Consider the following 19,009-nt stretch of genomic DNA (forward strand, 5'->3'; position numbering starts at 1 on the left):
CCCTTAATTTATAAAAAGTTTCAAAAAGGACTAATTAAAAATCCTATCAAATTAAATGTAATAAAGACGATTCCACCTAGGAAGGTACAGGCAACAACAAAGCTACTGCTTAGCATTCCTATTCCCCTTTCCCCTCTTTCTGGGAGGAGCTGCACTTCCTAGTGCTGCTGACATTTGTCTGATCCCACAGTGACCTCATGGAGATAAACCACCACATAACTATCACCCCATATGTAACGGCAGAATTCTGCCAGTTCAACTTAGCAGATGTGACAAGATGATCATGCAGTTTCATTAGCAGCAAGGACCTCCCGGTGTTCCTTCTCCTCTGTGTTGCCATTGACACCAGTCAAGAGAGACACTACACTGGTATTGATACCTGTACAATCCTGCCTCAACTCACTCTACAAAGTTTAATGCATCTTTTCTTACTTTCAGTTCAAGTTGTCTTCTGCTAAATTAATTAGGGTGTCTTAGAGAAGGTTCCAAGAAGATCCTGAGCATATGCAAGAAGGTGGCTATGGATATGCTGCCAAAACCACAGGAAAAGGAAAGGATCAGGTTCTCCTTCCTTCCCAAGCTTCACTGTGTTTCCTGAAGAGCTGAGTTGCCTATGGGTGAGCAGCATAAACCAAATCACGTTGGTGCCAAAGGAAAGCCACTGTCACAACAAAAGAAGCATAGGAGGCACAATATCTTTCTTTAGGAAAGTACATAAGGATTATAGTCAGACACCTGAAAACTCTTCTACAACCAACACTGTCACATCCACTCCTGATAGCTGGACTCAGTGAGCTTTGAGGTCATTTCCAACCAGAACAATTCTATGATTCTATGATAGCTTGTTCCCTGCCCTTATTTGTCTGGCAGAAACAGCTAACTAGAATTAATTACTAGAGGACAGTGCCACTGTTCACAAGTGACTAAGTAATACTTAAGGTATGCCACCTTTCTACCTCTCTTGGGCGAATGGAAAAAAGATCACCTTGAAGAGCTGTGCTGGTGCCAGTTCAGGACACCTTTGCTTGGCTGCTGTCATGGGCTAATGTATCACACCAGCCACAGTGTTCTCAAGCAAGCAGCCTTTCTCCACTTCTGCCACTTAGCTGGTTTCATTCCACCCAATGGCCATATTGGACACATAGCAAGTCAATCCATTCACCCACCAACCCAACAGTTTCACAGGTGTCTGAGTCAGTGATAGGGAGGAGCAGAAATGCACAACTGGGAACAAACAGAAAAGATATACAAGGAAAGCCTAATGTGATTTTTAGAAGGACAGCAATTGTAATTAAAAAAAAAACATTAACATGACACTTGGCCTTGATAAAATTCCCAGATCTAGAGGGAAGCATCTGAAAGTGGGAAACAGTAGGTAAGATTCTGGTGCCCGTTTTGCAGCACAGACTCCTTGCAGCTGTCTGCTAGCAGAGAAACAATTGCAGGTTTGTGCATGCTTGCAAAAATCTGAAAACAAAAAAATGTAATTCTACTGTTTGCTCACTAATTTATGTTGAAAAGCATGCTGTAATCAGTCAGGGCTTCATCATATGTCTGCTGGGGGTAGAAGGTGGGCCAAACATTGAATTTCCTATTCCCTTTCAATATGCATTTTCTCCTGTGCTATGCATAGCCCACAGAGAAAACGAAAATGAACCTTTTAATGTAATGCACTGAAATCACAATGGGTAGTGAAGAGGAAGGGGAACTGTTAAAACTAAAATAATTTTAACCCCCCAACCTTTAACAAGCACTAAAGTAGCAAGAGTCAAATATTTTTTTCCACTGAGAATAAAGTATTCAAATGGAACCAAGTAAGAAAGAACACAGATTGTGATAATTCTAATTTTTCAGAAGGTAAATATTCTCAAAACCCAAACATAAATTTTCTCTCTCAGTTTTGGGAAGTAGTAGGCTGACAAGTGGCTAGTAATAAAGACAAAACAAAATCACACAATGCAGAACAGTAGAAATCCTAGTGCTGTTTGACCTTTGGAATACACAACTGAAATTCTTTATGAATCATATTCCAAATGTTCTCATGAAAGTCATGTTTCATAGATGCAACCCATAACTTGGTATAGCTAAGGGAGGACATTTGACATTTTAAGTTTTAAGAAAGGAAAAAAAAAAAAAAAAAAAACCAAAAAAGAACTTCAGGAGTAAAGAACACTACAGACCTCAACTTAAAACCAGAAAACACTCCCTTACTTTTTTATCTAAGAATTCCTCTCCTAATCTCCTTCCCTACCCCCACACCTGCATGATAAATAAAAGAGGCAAACAATCTCCCATACAACAGATTGTAACTAAACCTGAAGTAATGGGAACCCTTTTACTGTCCAAATCCTAGAGACATTTACAATTCAGCAAGCTGAAATGAAATGTGCTTAACAAAAACACAGCAAGTTGCCGGCCACACAGCCATTATTGGATCATAGTAAGCATTAAAATGCACACACAGTTTTTCCCTTGTAGTCTGTCTGCAGGCTGCCATCAAAATGGCAATTCATTCTGTGTTTCTCCTTTCCCACACCCCCAGCCTACTGGCGGCTATAAAGCAGTCACCACCTCAAGATAAATTGGATCAGCCTGCTGATCAGAGAACTATCCCACAGAAAAAGCTAGCTTGCTGCTCTGAGTCACCATGTATCCAAATGCTCACTAAAGACAGATTAGAATGGCAGAAATGTTTAGAAAGGTATAGGGGTAGGAAGGGATTTGGATTATCTCCTTGAACACCAAGTCTCAAGCCACCGAGGCACAGAAATAGAAATGCTTTTTGATACAGACTCCTTGCAATGTTAGGCAGCTTCAGAGAACTACATCCAGTATGACTTGCCTATTACTTATGAAAGTATCTTCAGTGGATGGCAGAAACTCTGGGCCAGATAAATCAACCACAGTAGAAAGCTTTTAGTACAGAACCAACCCCTCAATTTTAAGTATGAGATCTTTTAAAACAAAACATTTGTACTGTTAGATTATTCATTTTGAGGCTTTGACTTTTATTTTGCAGATCTATACAATTAAGATAGCCCAGCTCTATTCAGGTAACAAGGCTCAGGTTTAAGCAACATCACTTGCTAAAGATTACATAATGTGCTTCCTATAGACTCCAACTTGCTCCCTACTGCTCCCTTTGCACCAAAGATCTCTGCTACTCATCAACATTTTCCAGCTTGTTCTTCCTGAAATTTAATTGCCCATAACAAAACTAAGCTAACAAGTCAAAGCAGATACCATAGCCAATATTTTTTTTTCTTAATTTTCAGTAGATTATCAGGCCATTTTTAATTTAACTCAGCTGCAAGTGTTTCCTGAGTAGAAAACAGCATGCCACAGAAGCAGAAACCTTAACTCAAACAAAAATGCACAGAATCCCAATTGGGGTAACAAAAAAAAGCTGCAAACTCTGGCTGGATCACTCAACTGTCAGCAAAACAGAGTCACCACCCTCGTGCTACAAACGTCTTGGAGAGTTTGAGTAAGTCTCCTATCAGGAAGATAAAGGAATGAACAAAGCAATTAAAAAAACACCAAACAAAAAACATTTGAAATAAAATATTAGCATAACATATAACGCTTCTATCCTCCTTCTACCCTCAATACTGTACTTGATAGAATTTCAGAAGGGCTTTTAAAATGTTTTATTAATGTTTCTGACAGATACAAAGCAGAAAAAGTAGCTTGGTAAATTTCACCTGCCTTCTCCTTCCTCCCCCCACCTAAAAATCCCAAACCTATAAGACCCAGTTCACAGACCACCCCCCAAAAAATCCCACCCCTCACCACTACATAAACAACATAAAACAACCTATTTGGAAATGCTGTGATGAAAACACATGTATCATCTCTGTTAAGTGTGGAGGAATATCTCACTAGTTAGTTTGTTTGTTTTTAATAACAGGTACCATCTCATATTTTACAGTCATCACAGAAGATAGAGGAAACAGAGAAAAAAAATCCAGATTCCTGCAGCCTGAAAATCCTGTCTACTCTCCACTAGCCCATCAGAGATCTGCTGTGAGGATGAAGGCAGGAAGAATCTCTCTCCTTCTTGGTACTCCTGTTATTACTAGCACCAAATAGCTCAAAATGTGTTTTGTGAAAGATACGAGTCTGAAGTTTTCTACCTCTTTTTAACCCAGAATCTTACTTTAGCAAAGCTTGCAAGGGGAAAAAAAAGTCTATTTTTAAGCTAAAAAAAGTTTTCACTCTGAAGTGCTTAGGATATCTCCCCACGAATACCTCAGTACCCTGACCAAAGTCTGATTTTCTGAAGCCTGAGTATTCTATGTCTAACAAGCTGTGCATGACTAGAGAAATTTATTCTGCTTCATAATGAAGTGTAGCACAGTACTCATTATCAAATCAAAGCAGCAGCCGCTTGGCAAGTCATTACTATAAAGGTATACATAAACCAAGACCTCAAGATAAGCATTTAATGAAAACAAGGCATTTGCAAATAATGGGAAAATCAATGTTTAACTTCATTTACAGATTCCCCCATACTGACTGTACCACTGACAAAGCTGAGTTGAGCCCTCCCGAGGGGAAAACAAACACACAAAAGTAGTCTTTGGTCTACAAAGATGTGGTTTAGAAGAGTGGGACAGTAATTAGAGTGGTCTAAACCAGACCAAACCAACTATCAGCACAGACTGGCAAAGACCCATTATTAGTTATCTCACTGTTTTAATAAAAGAAAGCTTGGTCCACTAGAAATATTTACCAAGTGTTCATGCCTGTTCAAAGAAATACAGTTCCACACCACAGTTGCAAGATGGTCCTAATCTTTCACTTAGTACATGCTTCACTTCAGCTTTCTACATGTCTATAATTTTTTAAAAATGCATTACTTGTCCAAAGAATTGCAGAAAACTTGCCTTATATATGCTATTACTTCATTTTAAGAGATTAATTCACCCATGTGAACTTTAGGAAGTTACAATCTAGCCTAGATCCTTATCAACTATTACTAAAAGCAACCAATCAAGGAAATGCAAAAACATTCACCTTTCAAGCAAAATTATTAGTTTTCTTTTAAAAAATCTACACCAAAACACTCCACAACAGTCCTCAGTAAAATGCACAACCTCTACTAACTGTGTAAAAAACAGAATTTCATTCAAACGTAAAAATCCCAGTGATCTCTCACACCACTATTTCACATTACATAATCCCCATGAAGGGATGGACAAATAGTAAACCAGTGGAACCAGTTACATACTTTGCATACCACAGAGGAGTTCCAACAGAAATTTCAAAAATTAACTTTTAAAGTCATTTATCATCTACCATTCTACTCACCCACCCTAATCAGAAGTTATGTCTTTATAGAAACACACTTTGTGTAAAAAGCTTCACCTTCTTTAAAATCTTGACAAAATATAACAATAAAGGTAAGATACTTCCTCATCCCACTGTTTAAATTCTTCCTCTCCAGCTGACATAAGGCTGAATGTTTCTTTGTTCTCCAAGAGCTCCAAACATTACACTAACTTATCCTATTTAATTTCCATCTTACATACTAAGTCTTACAGCCTCTCTTCCCCTTCCACACAAAGCACTTAAACAGATGTGGCTTGTTTTTAAAGCCTACTTGCCACATATACTGCATCATCTTCCCTCCTCTCAACATAAGCATGCAATTGAATCTCCCACAAGTTGTCTCCTTTAAATCTGCACTAGACAAACTTTAATCTAACTTTTCGTTCCTTGCATCCTGTTAAATCATTTGTGTTCAGACCACTACTACTATACTGTCATCTCATAGTTTATAATCTGTGTCTTATTCTCCTAACTCAACACTATGAAAAAATTGGTCTTCCCTGACTGACTCCAGCATTACAGGTTTTCTCCCACATTATGACTCTCAGACCTGATTCTGAATTGCTTTGCTTCCCCTGGTTATTAATCTTGCAATACAAAAAGTCAATTAACTGCAATCTTAATAGATAACTGAAAAATTAACTCCTTCTTTTCCCAAATCTTTATTCCTCTAAAGACTGCCTAAAATTAAGTTCTGTGACCACACAGTGTAATTTCAACTTCATTAAAATAAGCAACACTCTTCAGGCTGCATAGTCTCAGCTCTCTGTCCCTCCTCTTAAGTTAGACGCTGCAGGGACATAATCGCCTGGCTGCTGTTCACAGTCAAACTGGCACTCATAAACACTCCCAGGTCTTTCTCTACCAAGCTGCTTTCTAGACAGTCAGCCTGTGCTGAGGAATGGAGCTATTCCTGCCAGACTCAGGACTTGGCATTTTCCTTGATTGAGCTTCATGAGGCTCCTGATAGACCATTTCTCCAGCCTGCCTAGGTCCCTCTGAAGAGAACCAGCACATCCACCTCACTATCAGCCACTCCTTCAGTTCCGTATCATCAGCAAACTTGCTGACACCTCCTCATCCTCCAGGTCATTAATGAGGGTATCAAGCACTATTGGCCCCAGCACTGAGCCCTATGACTTTGTGCATCTCAAACTTACCATCCCTTCGGTAATTTTTGTTACATGCTATCCCATTATACTGTCCATAGAGAAAACTGCGTAAATGTGCCTCATCTTTAAGCAGGAGTTTGGAACTGAAACTTCAACACATTTCCAGCCTGAAGTACTTCAATTTCCTTCAGAGTGAAAGACAGATTCCCACCTCTGCCTCCAAGCTGTAAGTTTCAGCCACTTGTGTGATCCCATACCTTGCTGTTTTCCTGTATTCCTCCTCAAGAACTGTAGTTGGTTTGATCTTTGCATTGCTGTCCTTCAGATTTGACTCTGCCACAATGCTGTCATTCACTCCCTGAGTAAAAGGAACTCAAGCTCTGTGGATGTAACATTTGTACCTCAAGGTTTCAGCATAGAGCTCATCCTCAATGCACAAATTACTAGAGACAGGGTTACTGAAAGAGCAGGAAGATGAATGTTGCCCAAGATCGAAAAGATGAGATAACTTTTCATGCTTCTCCAGTGCCCCAGGTCATAGTCAAATGTCCAAGTTATTTTTTGTTTGCTTTTAACTCTATTTTTTGCAGAAAGATATTGCTAATACAGAGCACAAGATCTGTGTGATCTTGCATATGTGGAACAGGGAATGGAGCAAAGTCACCAAAGTTTTCCAGCAAGCTTATAATCAGCTACCTAACTGGGGAAAAATATTTACCCTGGGGAAGATAAGCTGCATTGAAAATTTCACTCTAAGTGGTACAAGTTCAATAAAGATTCAACTAAGGAATGAAGACAAGCCCAAGAATGAACACAGCATTCTACATGTGCTGTTCACACCTCCCAATCACTTGCTGGAGAAGCTCCAGTACAACTACACTCCAAAATCAAACAGGAAATTAAGATTATCAACATAAGGAAGGGTACCTCTAACCTCAGAAACAAGTATTTGTATTATCTCTATCAGTCTACCAAAAATGTTAGTTCATTTAGGAGTGCTAACACTTAATAACAGACATGCCCTCTACAGATTGCCTTTAAATTTACTCTACATCCCTTATTTGCTGCTAACTGTGACAAGAGTGCCTCTAAAGTGCTTCTACAAACCAAAGAAAATGCAATCCTAGGATGGCAAATCAACTAACTACTACTGCTCTTAACAGCTATTTCAGCCAATCTTTTGCAGACACCAAGAGCAGAAGAGATGACAGAAGACAGAGCAGGGTAAGTTTAGACACAAATTATGAACTGAGCAGCAGGAGAGTTACAAGGAGAATAACAGCATGGCAAGACAGTCACATAGGGTCAAGAGAAATAGAACTATTCTTAAGAATGAAAGATCAGAAATACATTATTAAACAAAAGATCAAAATTATTTCACCGAAAAAAAAAGAAGAAGTTAAACACTGGTTACGTGGGGAGTTTTTTGTTTGGAAGCCATGTTTAGAAAGCTCTTTCACCACTGCAGAAGTGCTTCAGGAAACTTGAGTTCATGCATCTGTACAATCCAAATTTTCTCTTTGTATGCATGTGTATTACACTAAGGTTATTAGGTACTTTTTGTTATTTTCCAGTGTTTTAGTTGTGTTTCTGTATGTTTTTAAGAGCAAGAAAGTGATTTTACCCCTGTACTCAGCACTGGTGAGACCACACTTCAAGTACTGCGTTGTCCAGGTTGGGGCACTGCAGTGAAAGAAACACATTGGAGGTGCTGGAGCGGGTACAGAGAATGGCAACAAAGCTGGTGAGGGAGTTGGAGAGCAGGTCTTTTGAAGAAAGGCTGAGGGAGCTGGGATTGTTTGTCCTGAAGGAGGCTGAGAGGATACCTTATTGGTCTGTACAGCTACATGAAAGGAGGTTGTAATGAGATCAGCATTGGCCTCTTCTCCCAAGTAACTAATGACACAACAAGAGGTAATGGCCTCAAGCCACATCAGGGTATGTTTACATTGGATTTCAGGAAGAATTTCTTCACTGAAAGAATCCTGAGACACGGGAAAGGCTGTTCAAGGAAGAGGTGGAGTTAACATCCCTGGAGGTGTTAAAAGAAAGAGCAGATGCAGCACTTTGGGCCATGGTCTAGTGGTCATGGAGGTGTTGGGCAGAAGGCTGGCATTGATCTTAGAACTGTTAAGGTTGGAAAAACACCTCAATGATTTTTTTTTCTGTAAGTCTTCAGTTTCACTCAGCAGACAAGGCACGATCACCCCAGTTACATTCAAATGCCAGATGAACAGAGGGCACCATTTCTTCATTGACAGCTGCAACTTATAGACAAATTATTTTAAAAAGCTATGAGACCTGAACACAGAATATGTTTTCAAGAGTTCAGTTTTGTGGACCAGGCAAATAAAGGAGCAAGATACTAACAACTTAAGAGACTTGCCAAGTATTTTCTAGGAAGCCTATGGCAAATAATGCCAAGGGAAAATCATCAAAGATTGATTCTGACACCCTTAACTCAAAAGCCATTCTACTGCCCTTCCACGTAAAATCAAGATGGAACTGATTATACTTAAATAAGACATCATCTGGGTTCTGCAGGGTTTGCTTGACAGCTTTATTTCCAAGAGAGACACACTATGTTCACAATTTCCTGTTGTTATTAAAAGTAGAACCATCTATTTTGAACTACAGTTAAAACAGCAAATCCACTGCCACAGATCTTGCTATCCAGTGACGTAGAATTACAAGATACGCTATAATGACACAGACGTTAAAAAAACCCAGCTTTAGTTTAGAAGGGGCAGGGCAGGTATTGATTGTGGGGGTTTTGGTGGTGTTGTTGCTTTGTTATTTTGTTTGTCTGGTTTTGGTTGGTTGGCTTCCTATCTTTTCCTTGACTTTTCAAGACATCTGTGAAGACTTCCACTCTTCGCATGTTCTTAAAGTGTAGTAAGAATAAATAACAATTTTAATAACCTGATAAAGTATTAAAATTTACTCCTCAATTTCCTGAACACTTTAGCCAATACCAAAAATCTTTTATCTTTATTAACACATCATACACACAGTCATCCATTTCAAATACAGGTACTTATTTAGTTTTAGTTCTGGATATTCGTTTTAGTTTTCCACGTAACTAGACAGCTTCAAAGTTTCAGCGTATCAAACAATCTGACACTGAACTCTTCCTAGTGGTTTAGTTGGTGGCTCAAGCACAACTGAGGAGCCAATACGCAAGCAAAGAAGGGCCTTGTTCGAGTTCATAAGCTGGGTATGAAGGATAGCAACGCAAACAAGTCAAGTATCACAGTCTTCCTATGCAGAGAAATACATGAAAACCGTGCTTTTATATCAATACTTGCTACAAATATTTGGTCTATGTTTATTGAAGTTAGTTCACTGACTTACTGAGAGAGCACAAAACCAAGATCTATTTCACAATGACATACATTAGACAATTTGTAAAGATTCAACATGTGGCTACTTGCATTCCACTGCTTTAGTCCAGCTATACTGAAGGAGTACAACACCAAGCCACTCTACAGTAGAGTGAATACAAAGCGACACCATTCATAGTAGGGAAGGACAATAGGAGAAAGAGGTGGTAAAAAGATTTTGTAAACACAGCACAGGTGAGCATTTTTCCTCAACCAAAACCTTGAAGAGCACCTTAGATATTGAAAATCTACATCTTTTAAAGCGAATAAAACTTAGAAGCCAACATAGAGGAAATGCTATCATGACCCTAACCTTGACAACTGTTAATAGCACTCCCAAGACAAAAACTTACCTCCTCAAATAATCCCATTTATTTATTGAATTCATATATGTTCTAAGTACTTTGCTAAATCAAACATCTAAAATATCGCTGGGGAATCACAAGAGAACTGAGAAGGCCACAACAGCTTTACTGATTTGTTCCAACATTATCTTAGTACTCTAATGACACACATCAGACCTTCCAACTGACCAGTTTGGCATTGCTATGAGCAACACAGATCAAGGACAAACAGCTAGCACTCTCTTAAAAAGTGTTTAAAGTTACTTTAAAAAAATTTAAAAGGTCAAACCAACAATACTGTCCATAAAGACAAAAGAGGAAGTCTTTCTGTAATGAATACAATGTAAGTAGTTTTCAGCATGTGACAAGTATCACATCATTCTACTCTAAAATTCCTTTTGATACCAGCAGGAAGATCTGTCTGCAAGACCCCTTCATACCCCATTGGTCTAGGAAGTGCTGTGCTCACTGTCCAACACAAAACATTCTCTGTGACTTATGGGGGCCTAGTAACAGCATCCAGCCACCAGAGTTTCAGGCACTAAATGATCACCATCTATCTGGAGTCCTTTCCCTGTAAACGCACTCCACCAAAGCACGTACAATTGATTCCCACCTCCTACTAATTCTCTTCACAGGGACATCTCACATGCAGGATCAAGCCATTCCACCACACAACTCCACAGCCTCCCACCCCTGCAAAGAGCAGTATTTTCAAGTGGCACAGGCTCCAAACACTGAGACGTGATTTTTTCAGCCATCAGCTGTATCTCACTAGCTCAATTCCTAGCATCACCACAGGCAGTGAAAGGACACCTCCTTTAGATGGCTCCTGCAGGTGTCCAGCATTTCTTTAACTTCACTAGAAGCAAAGGGCAGCTGTGTGGTTACCCTGGGAACCAGTGGTCCCGTTTCAAATCGCTGGAACAGGGGCAGCTCTTCCACAACAGCCTGCCAATCCATCACAGCTTGCAGTTCAGTCTCTTCGGCGCTACCAGCTGCTCCTCTCCAAACAAAGGATACCTTTTCAAGCTGAACTCCAAGTACTCTTGTTACCAGTAGCGCACTACTCTGACAAAACCAGTCAGCTTCTGGCTCTGGATGTGATGAAAATGATCTCTCAAAAGCCTTAGTGGACACACATTGTTCTTCAGGGATCCCTCAAGTTGCAACATGACTGTCATGATTCCTACCCCTCAGTCAACACATTGATGGCACTAACTGCCCACACACAACAGGCACCCTGTAACACAAGTGCTTAATACCAAAAACTAAAACTCCTCCCAAATCTTATCACTGCAAATTTCCAGCCCCAGCCCACACCAGGTCCAGCTGCTACCTGCATTCCCCACTCACTGTTGTCACAGGTAAAACAATCTCAGGGAATTCTACTTAATTTATTGCCAATTAGCAGCTAATTACAGATTTGGATGTTGAGGAAAAAAGACAAAATGAAACTTCCAGGGATACACCTTGTGTGTGTGTGTCCCTCCAGTCCCAGCTTCAGTCAGTTATCTTTCCTCCTCACCTGTACTGCTCACTTCCACTTCTCATTACTCTCAGTTCCTGCCAAGCCCTTCAGTGAGGACACTCAGAAGGCAAGGGTCAGTGCATAATCTTTTTTCTGTCACGCCTTGCTTCTTACTCATTTTCCTCCACTGTTGGTTGCTAATTAACTGTTACTCTGCTCTAGCAGGTGTACCTGCTTTGGAGGTGATTATCTACAGGATGTAATTCCTTTGGCAGAGTCTACCCCAGTATGGGTCTGCCACAGGCTGCAGTCTCCTCAGAGACAAAATCATAGAATCAACCAGGTTGGAAGAGACCTCCAAGATCATCCAGTCCAACCTATCACCAAGCCCTGTCCAGTCATCTAGACCATGGCACTAAGTGCCTCACTCAGTCTTTTCTTGAACACCTCCAGGGACGGTGGCTCCACCACCTCCCTGGGCAGCCCATTCCAATGCCAATCACTCTCTCTGGCAAGAACTTCCTCCTAACATCCAGCCTATACCTCCCCCAGCACAAATTGAGACTGTGTCCCCTTGTTCTATTGGTGGTTGTCTGGGAGAAGACACCAACCCCCATCTGGCTACAATGTCCCTTCAGGTAGTTGTAGTGAGGAATGAGGTCACCCCTGAGCCTCCTCTTCTCCAGGCTAAACAAACCCAGCTCCTTCAGTCTCTCTTCATAGGCCTTGTGTTCCAGGCCCCTCATCAGCTTTGTTGCCCTTCTCTGGACACATTCCAGTATCTCAACTTCTCTCTTGAATTGAGAGGCCCAGAACTGGACACAGTACTCAAGGTGTGGCCTGAACATGGAATAATAACTTCCCTTGTCCCACTGGCCATACTAATCCTGATAGTGGGCAGGATGCCACTGGCTCTCCTGCCCACTTGGGCACACTGTTGGCTCATGTTCTACTATCATGCTGGTTCATGCCTACTATCTACCAATACCTCCAGGTTCCTTTCTGCCTGGCTGCTCTCCAGCCACTCTGTCTCCAGACTGTAGTGCTTCTTGGGGTTGTCGTGGCCAAAGTGTAGAACCCTGCACTTGGCCTCATTAATTCTCATGACATAGGCCTCTGCCCACCCATCCAGCCTCCCCTCCAACAGATCAACACCTGCTCCTAGCTTGGTGTCATCTGCAAACTTGTTGATGCTGGACTCAAGCCCCTGGTCTAGATCATCAATAATGACACTGAACAGGACTAGGCCCAGCACTGACCCCTGGGGAACACTACTAGTGACTGGCTGCCAACTGGACGTGGCACCATTCACCACCACTCTCTGGGCCTGGCCCTCCAGACAGTTCTTGACCCACTTCAGAGTGAATCTGCCCAAGCCACGATCTGTCAGCATCACTAGGAGCTTGTTGTGGCAGACTGTGTCACAGGCCTTGCTGAAGTCCAAGCAGACTACATCCACAGCCTTCTCCACGTTCACCAGGCAGGTAACCTGATCATAAAAGGAGATCAGGTTGGTGAGGCAGGACCTGCCCTTCCTAAACCCATGCTAGTAGGTCACCACCAGACTGCAGTCCACCAGGGTATCCCCATGACAGCACAGGTTGCCCACATCACTGGTTTACTTGCAGCCCAAAGTCCATTTCTGGAGTGTCCTTGCAGTGTGCAGCCTCCACAGGAGGCTCTTGTGTAGCTCTTGTGTCACAGACTGTTCAACAACATCCCCTTTCTCTGGTTCCTCCCCTCTTAGTGTACCTCATCCTTTTTCCTCTTGTTTATCCTCTCACACACCTTTCCACATATCTTCATTTGTGTCTCCTGCCCCTGACAACTGACACTCTTTTTTAAAAGATTTATGAGCAGCAGCACCGTATGTGCTCTGTGATCCCACTGCATCAGTGCTCATCAGATCAGTTGAGGGTTTAGCATGCAATGGGTTGTCTTCATCAGGTTTAAACCTGTTGAGAATCGACAGTGCCCAGGCATCCTTGCAGCTCCTTAGTAATAAAATCCCGCCTTTTGAGCCCAAGATAGCCACGCAGCTAGCTTTCATGGAAGAGGTTAATTGTCTATGCAAATATAATACCTGAAGTGCAGAAATGATTAGTGCTTAAGTGATTTCACATTTAAAACAAAACAAAACAAAACAAAACGACAAGATAACCAAGGGCAACGGGAGTAAATCTCTAGTACCCATGAATTCAAGAGGACTTCTGCCTTCAACAATGGCTGGGGTTTATCACAGATACCCATCAGATGCATGTACCACAGCAAGAAAGGAGAATATGTGCATTAGAAAAGCAAACAGAAGCTCAGACACTTTCCAATCCCTGTAGTAATGCAACAGTGATCTTTCTTTAAGACAGCAAAACCTTGGTCTTCTACAAAAAGAGAAGTGCATTCTTAAACCTTTCCCCACATACCCAAATTACATTGCCAAGCTCAAGCAGGAATCTGCTTTGTTTGTCATACACCAAGATGGAAACATCCTTTACAAACTCTTAAGGCATTTTCCCTATGAGCTACCAAGAAGTATCTGGACTATTCATGTATACTTCCTTTTGCAAGGACCATGATTATTCTGCTGTACGCTCGTTGCACAGTCAAAAAGCACACGTTTTACAGCTGCTGCGCACGTTGGTCGCCCACCATCAACGCAAAAGCCTTATCTTACAGGTGCACCAGCAGATAGCAAAGCCCAAGCCTTCCTCAGCAGCACTGAGAGAAAATAAGTAAATACCACGGACTAAAAAGCAGGCGGCATAACTCTACAAAGAAGGCTTTTCCCGCAGGCGGATGGCAAGGTACCAGCTGTGGCCTCACACCAGCCCACCCGACCCAAGGGAGCCCGCCAGGCCTCAGGCCGGGGTCCGCAGGGTACAGGCTGCGGGCGCACCCACCACGCCGGCCCGCAGGTGCGTCCCCACGGTCCCTACAGAAAGCAGGCAGGTGGCTTCCTTCCTGCGCCTGACACCTGGGGTTATGAGCCGGGGGGGAAGCGCTGCCACCAGCCCGCGGAAAAGGCGGTGCGGTGCCGGGGGACGAGGCCCGCAGCCCCGCTCCTCCAGGCGATGGCTGGTAGGGTAGAGGGGGACGCGGCACAACGCCGGCGCCACAAACGTACAAACACACACCCCTGCCGCCCACCGCGACCGGCGCTTACGTGTATATGATGGACATGAAGTGCATAAGCCACAGCACGACGAAGAGGATGAGCCCGAAGATGGCGAGTCCCTCTAGGGCCAGAGCCAGAACGGCCATCCCCACGGCGCGGAGGCCTGGCAGAAGCCGGCGACGGAGAAGGGGCGAAGTGCAGCAGGGTCGCCGGGCGGCCTGCCTGCCTGCCTGCGTGCGGAGCAGCGGCTGCCGCGGGCTAGCTCTCGAGTTGCCGCTGTGGCTGTGTTGTTGCTGCTGCTGCTGCTGCTGCTCCTCCGGACCAGCAGCCCCACCGCCGCCAGTCACTCTCGCACTGCCGAGCCGCCCACCGCAGCCCGGCCTAGCCTAGCCTCCCCTGCTGCTACCCGCCCCCCGCCTTTCTGACAGGCGCAAGCCCCGCCCGCTGCCTGCTGCCGGCTGGCCCCGAAGAGGCGGGGTGGGCAGTCACGGGGCTGCCGGTGACGGCGGAGCGGGCGCCTGGATCCGTTAGCGCGCCTCCCCTTGCCCTGGGCGCAGCGCGGGGCTCGGCTCGGCGCCTTGTGCTGCCGAGGCTTGCGTGACCTGGGGGGAGTCGCCCTCTGGCTGGCAGGAGCGAGTGAGGGGGCCGGGAGCGGTGGCAGCGACAGATTCGGTGGCAGGCGGGGTTCGGCGCGGCGCGGCCCGGCCCGGCAATCGCCGCCGAAGAGGTGTGCGGGGCCGGCGCGGGCGGCCGCTCCTTGTCCTCAAACTTTGCTGTTGGCTTTGGAAAGCGCTGCCAGCCCCGCAAAGGCCGCATAACCGCAGCTGAGTGCCCGTAGCCCTTCAGCTGCAGAGGCAGGGCTCATAGCAGGCGGTGGTTGCCGAGCTGATCTGGCACAGATGGGCTGGTAGAGCTCACAGCTTTTATTTTTTATGAGTTGGTGGATTTGTGAGTCTGAAAGCTTTGTACCCGGTGATCTTGAATGCTGCAGGGGAGGATTGCTATTTTCAGCATAGGTGTGCACCTGGAAGTCAGTCACTTGGTGCTGCCTGTCCCTGAGTCAGGCCGGGCACCGAGAGGACTGAGGCAATGTCAGGAGTCACGCTGCAGCTGCCGTCAGACGGGCCGGGCAGTGACTGAGCAACCTGGCGCCTGCCAGCCTTGGCAGCTGAACCCAGGACGAGTGCCCAGGCTAAGGAAGAATGTCGCTCCTTACTAATCGTCTAAGCCGTCGAGTCTCCCGTTTGTTTTGTTACAGTATCGATGGCAATTCCCGTTCCTGTCGCGTTGCTTCCCATTTTGAGGGGTTTTCAGCATGTCTTCAGATTTTACAGTTCGAGCGGTTGGGATCTGGGGTTAGAAACGTCAATTTATCTCTCCTGCTGGTTGTGTAATGAACAAACATGCATTGCGTTAACCACTCTAACTCCATTAATCTGGGGTATGCTGCAAAAAAGACAAATTTGCTTGAGTGCATATGGAGCTTGCCAGGTGCAGGTTAGCTCTAGTCACAGTATCACAGTAACACCAAGGTTGGAAGAGACCTCACAGATCATCAAGTCCAACCCTTTACCACAGAGCTCAAGGCTAGACCATGGCACCAAGTGCCATGTCCAATCCTGCCTTGAACAGCTCCAGGCAGAAGCATAAGAGATCATGAGTAAGTTTGCAGATGACACCAAGCTAAGAGCAGGTGTGGATCTGTTGGAAGGTAGGAGAGCCCTCCAGAGGGACCTGGACAGGCTGGATGGGTGGGCAGAGGCCAATGGGATGAGATTTAACAAGGCCAAGTGCAGGGTTCTGCACTTTGGCCACAACAACCCCAAGCAGAGCTATAGGCTGGGGACTGAGTGGCTGGAGAGCAGCCAAGAGGAAAGGGACCTGGGGGTACTGATAGATAGTAGCTGAAGATGAGGCAGCAGTGTGCCCAGGTGGCCAAGAGAGCCAATGGCATCCTGGCCTGCATCAGGAACAGTGTGGCCAGTAGGACAAGGGAGGTTATTCTTCCCCTGTACTCAGCACTGGTCAGGCCACACCTTGAGTACTGTGTCCAGTTCTGGGCCCCTCAATTCAAGAGAGATGTTGAGGTGCTGGAATGTGTCCAGAGAAGGGTGACAAAGCTGGTGAGGGTCCTGGAGCACAAATCCTATGAGGAGAGGTTGAGGGAGCTGGGCCTTTTTAGCCTGGAGAAGAGGAGGCTCAGGGGTGATCTTATTACTGTCTACAACTGCCTGAAGGGGCATTGCAGCCAGGTGGGGGGTGGCCTCTTCTCCCAGGCAACCAGCAATAGAACAAGGGGACACAGTCTCAAGTTGTGCCAGGGTAGGTATAGGCTGGATATTAGGAAGAAGTTCTTCACAGAGAGAGTGATTTCCCATTGGAATGGGCTGCCCAGGGAGGTGGTGGAGGCACTGTCCCTGGGGGTCTTCAAGAAAAGACTGGATGAGGCACTTAGTGCCATGGTCTAGTTGATTGGTTAGGGCAGGGTGCTAGGTTGGACTGGATGATCTTGGAGGTCTCTTCCAACCTGGTTGATTCTATGATTCTATGATTCTATGATACATGAGAACATATGCCTATTTTTTTCCTTGGGATTCTTGGCCAGTAGCATAAGCTGAATGGTGTATGCATGCCCTCTAGCAGATCAGCTTTTGTCTTTCACACTCCCAATTACTCATGCAGAATTTTTAAGCATTCATAAATTCTCCTTAAAAATCATATTGTTCGTTTGTTGTTGTTTTATACATCCTATATACGCTAATGCTTTAAAACTGCAAAAGAATTAGGTTTCAAGGTAGCTCTAGTGATAGAGAAGTTACGAAGTAGAGATGTAAAGGTGACTTACTGTCAGAAGTAGGATCTCAAATGATGTGGCAGGAGGTTTACTATATTTGCATTAAAAACAAATTGAAAATTAAGAATTACTGATAACCCTGGTAAGAACAAGTGAGTTATCAGTCCAATCTAGATCCAGCACTGCCTGTGCAGTCTGTTAATTTTCCTTAACACTGGCTCCCACAGGAGTCATTGTGGCTAGAAACATGCTTTTACACTGGCCTCAGTGATTTCATAGTAAAACCTCCTAATTTTCAAGTAAAACACACCACCTTAATTTTTTAATTATGCTGTCACAGGTTGTGTCTATATTTCATTTGTAACAGACGGTTTTTGTTCTTTTTTTTTAATTAATATTTTTTATTTGTTCCTGCAGTTATGAGTCTAACAATCACATTTATATTGACTTAAAATTGCCTCAGTGAGCATTATACACATTTTTCAGCCATGATTTGTCATGCTCGGTTTTGGCACTGTTACAGGACTCATCTAGGAGATAATTATGAGCTGATATGTATGGTTAGAACATAGCTGATATAACCCTTGTCTGGCTGAATTGTCTCTCTTCCAGAGTAGAAACAGCCTACATGAAACAGTATATTTCATTGAAAGATGATAGTGCAGTGAATTTAGGAAGATTGAGGGCCTGTCTTCTACAGTCAATTGAGCAAATAGTCACAGTTTATTTAACTTTTTCTGATTTTGAAGTATTGAGCTGGATCAGCAAAGATTATTCCTCCTAGAAGGTGTTTACCTGGGCGATTATGTTGACAGGGTGCTCATTTTGCAATGTCTAGGGTCAGTGGCTCCATGTAAACAAACTTTGCTGAGGCTTCTTCACAAATAAAATAATTTAAAGCTATTTAACCTGGTACTGGCTTCAGCAAATTGTACTGGTGAATGAGTAGTCCTCTTTATTACAGAGGAAAATGCCAAGCTGGCATAAATAACTTTGATTTAATAAAGGGCCCTTTCTGTCATCCTCTCTGAAACAGCTTTGTGTCCTCCTGGCTTTGTTACATGGGGAGAAAAGACTTCTGTATCATGAGGTACTTCAGGTAAAACGTGGGAACATCCAACACTAAAAGATGTTTCACAACAGACAATATACTTTAAGGAGATTCATTTGGAGCATAGAATCATAGAACCATAGAATGAAGGGTAGGCAGGAAGGGTCCTCTAGAGGTCATCTAGTCCAACCGTCCTGCAGTAAGCAGGGACATCCCTAACTAGACCAGAGTGCCCAGAGTCCTATGAAGCCTGTCCTTGTGTGTCTCCAGGGATGGGACCCCCATCACCTCCCTGGCAACCTGTTCCAGTCTTCTACCAAAACCATAGTAAAAAACTTCTTCCTAATGTCCAATCTAAATCTATTTTTCTTTGGTTTAAAGCCTTTGTCCCTTGTTCTATTGCTGCAT

At 43.8% G+C, this 19,009-nt stretch overlaps 1 protein-coding gene across 1 annotated transcript in view; it reads right to left on the reverse strand.

Moving 5' to 3' along the window:
• The window catches only part of UGCG (UDP-glucose ceramide glucosyltransferase), a 33,652-nt gene extending 18,505 nt beyond the window's left edge, over positions 1-15,147 (reverse strand). Inside the window, exon 1 of the mRNA XM_064140129.1 lies at positions 14,805-15,147. Within this exon, the coding sequence (XP_063996199.1) occupies positions 14,805-14,902 (98 nt within the window). The 5' untranslated portion in view covers positions 14,903-15,147. The remainder of the gene's footprint in view (positions 1-14,804) is intronic.
• Between the last annotated feature and the right edge of the window lie 3,862 nt (positions 15,148-19,009).

This window comes from Pogoniulus pusillus, chromosome Z (genome assembly GCF_015220805.1).
Source record: "Pogoniulus pusillus isolate bPogPus1 chromosome Z, bPogPus1.pri, whole genome shotgun sequence".
Taxonomy (NCBI): domain Eukaryota; kingdom Metazoa; phylum Chordata; class Aves; order Piciformes; family Lybiidae; genus Pogoniulus; species Pogoniulus pusillus.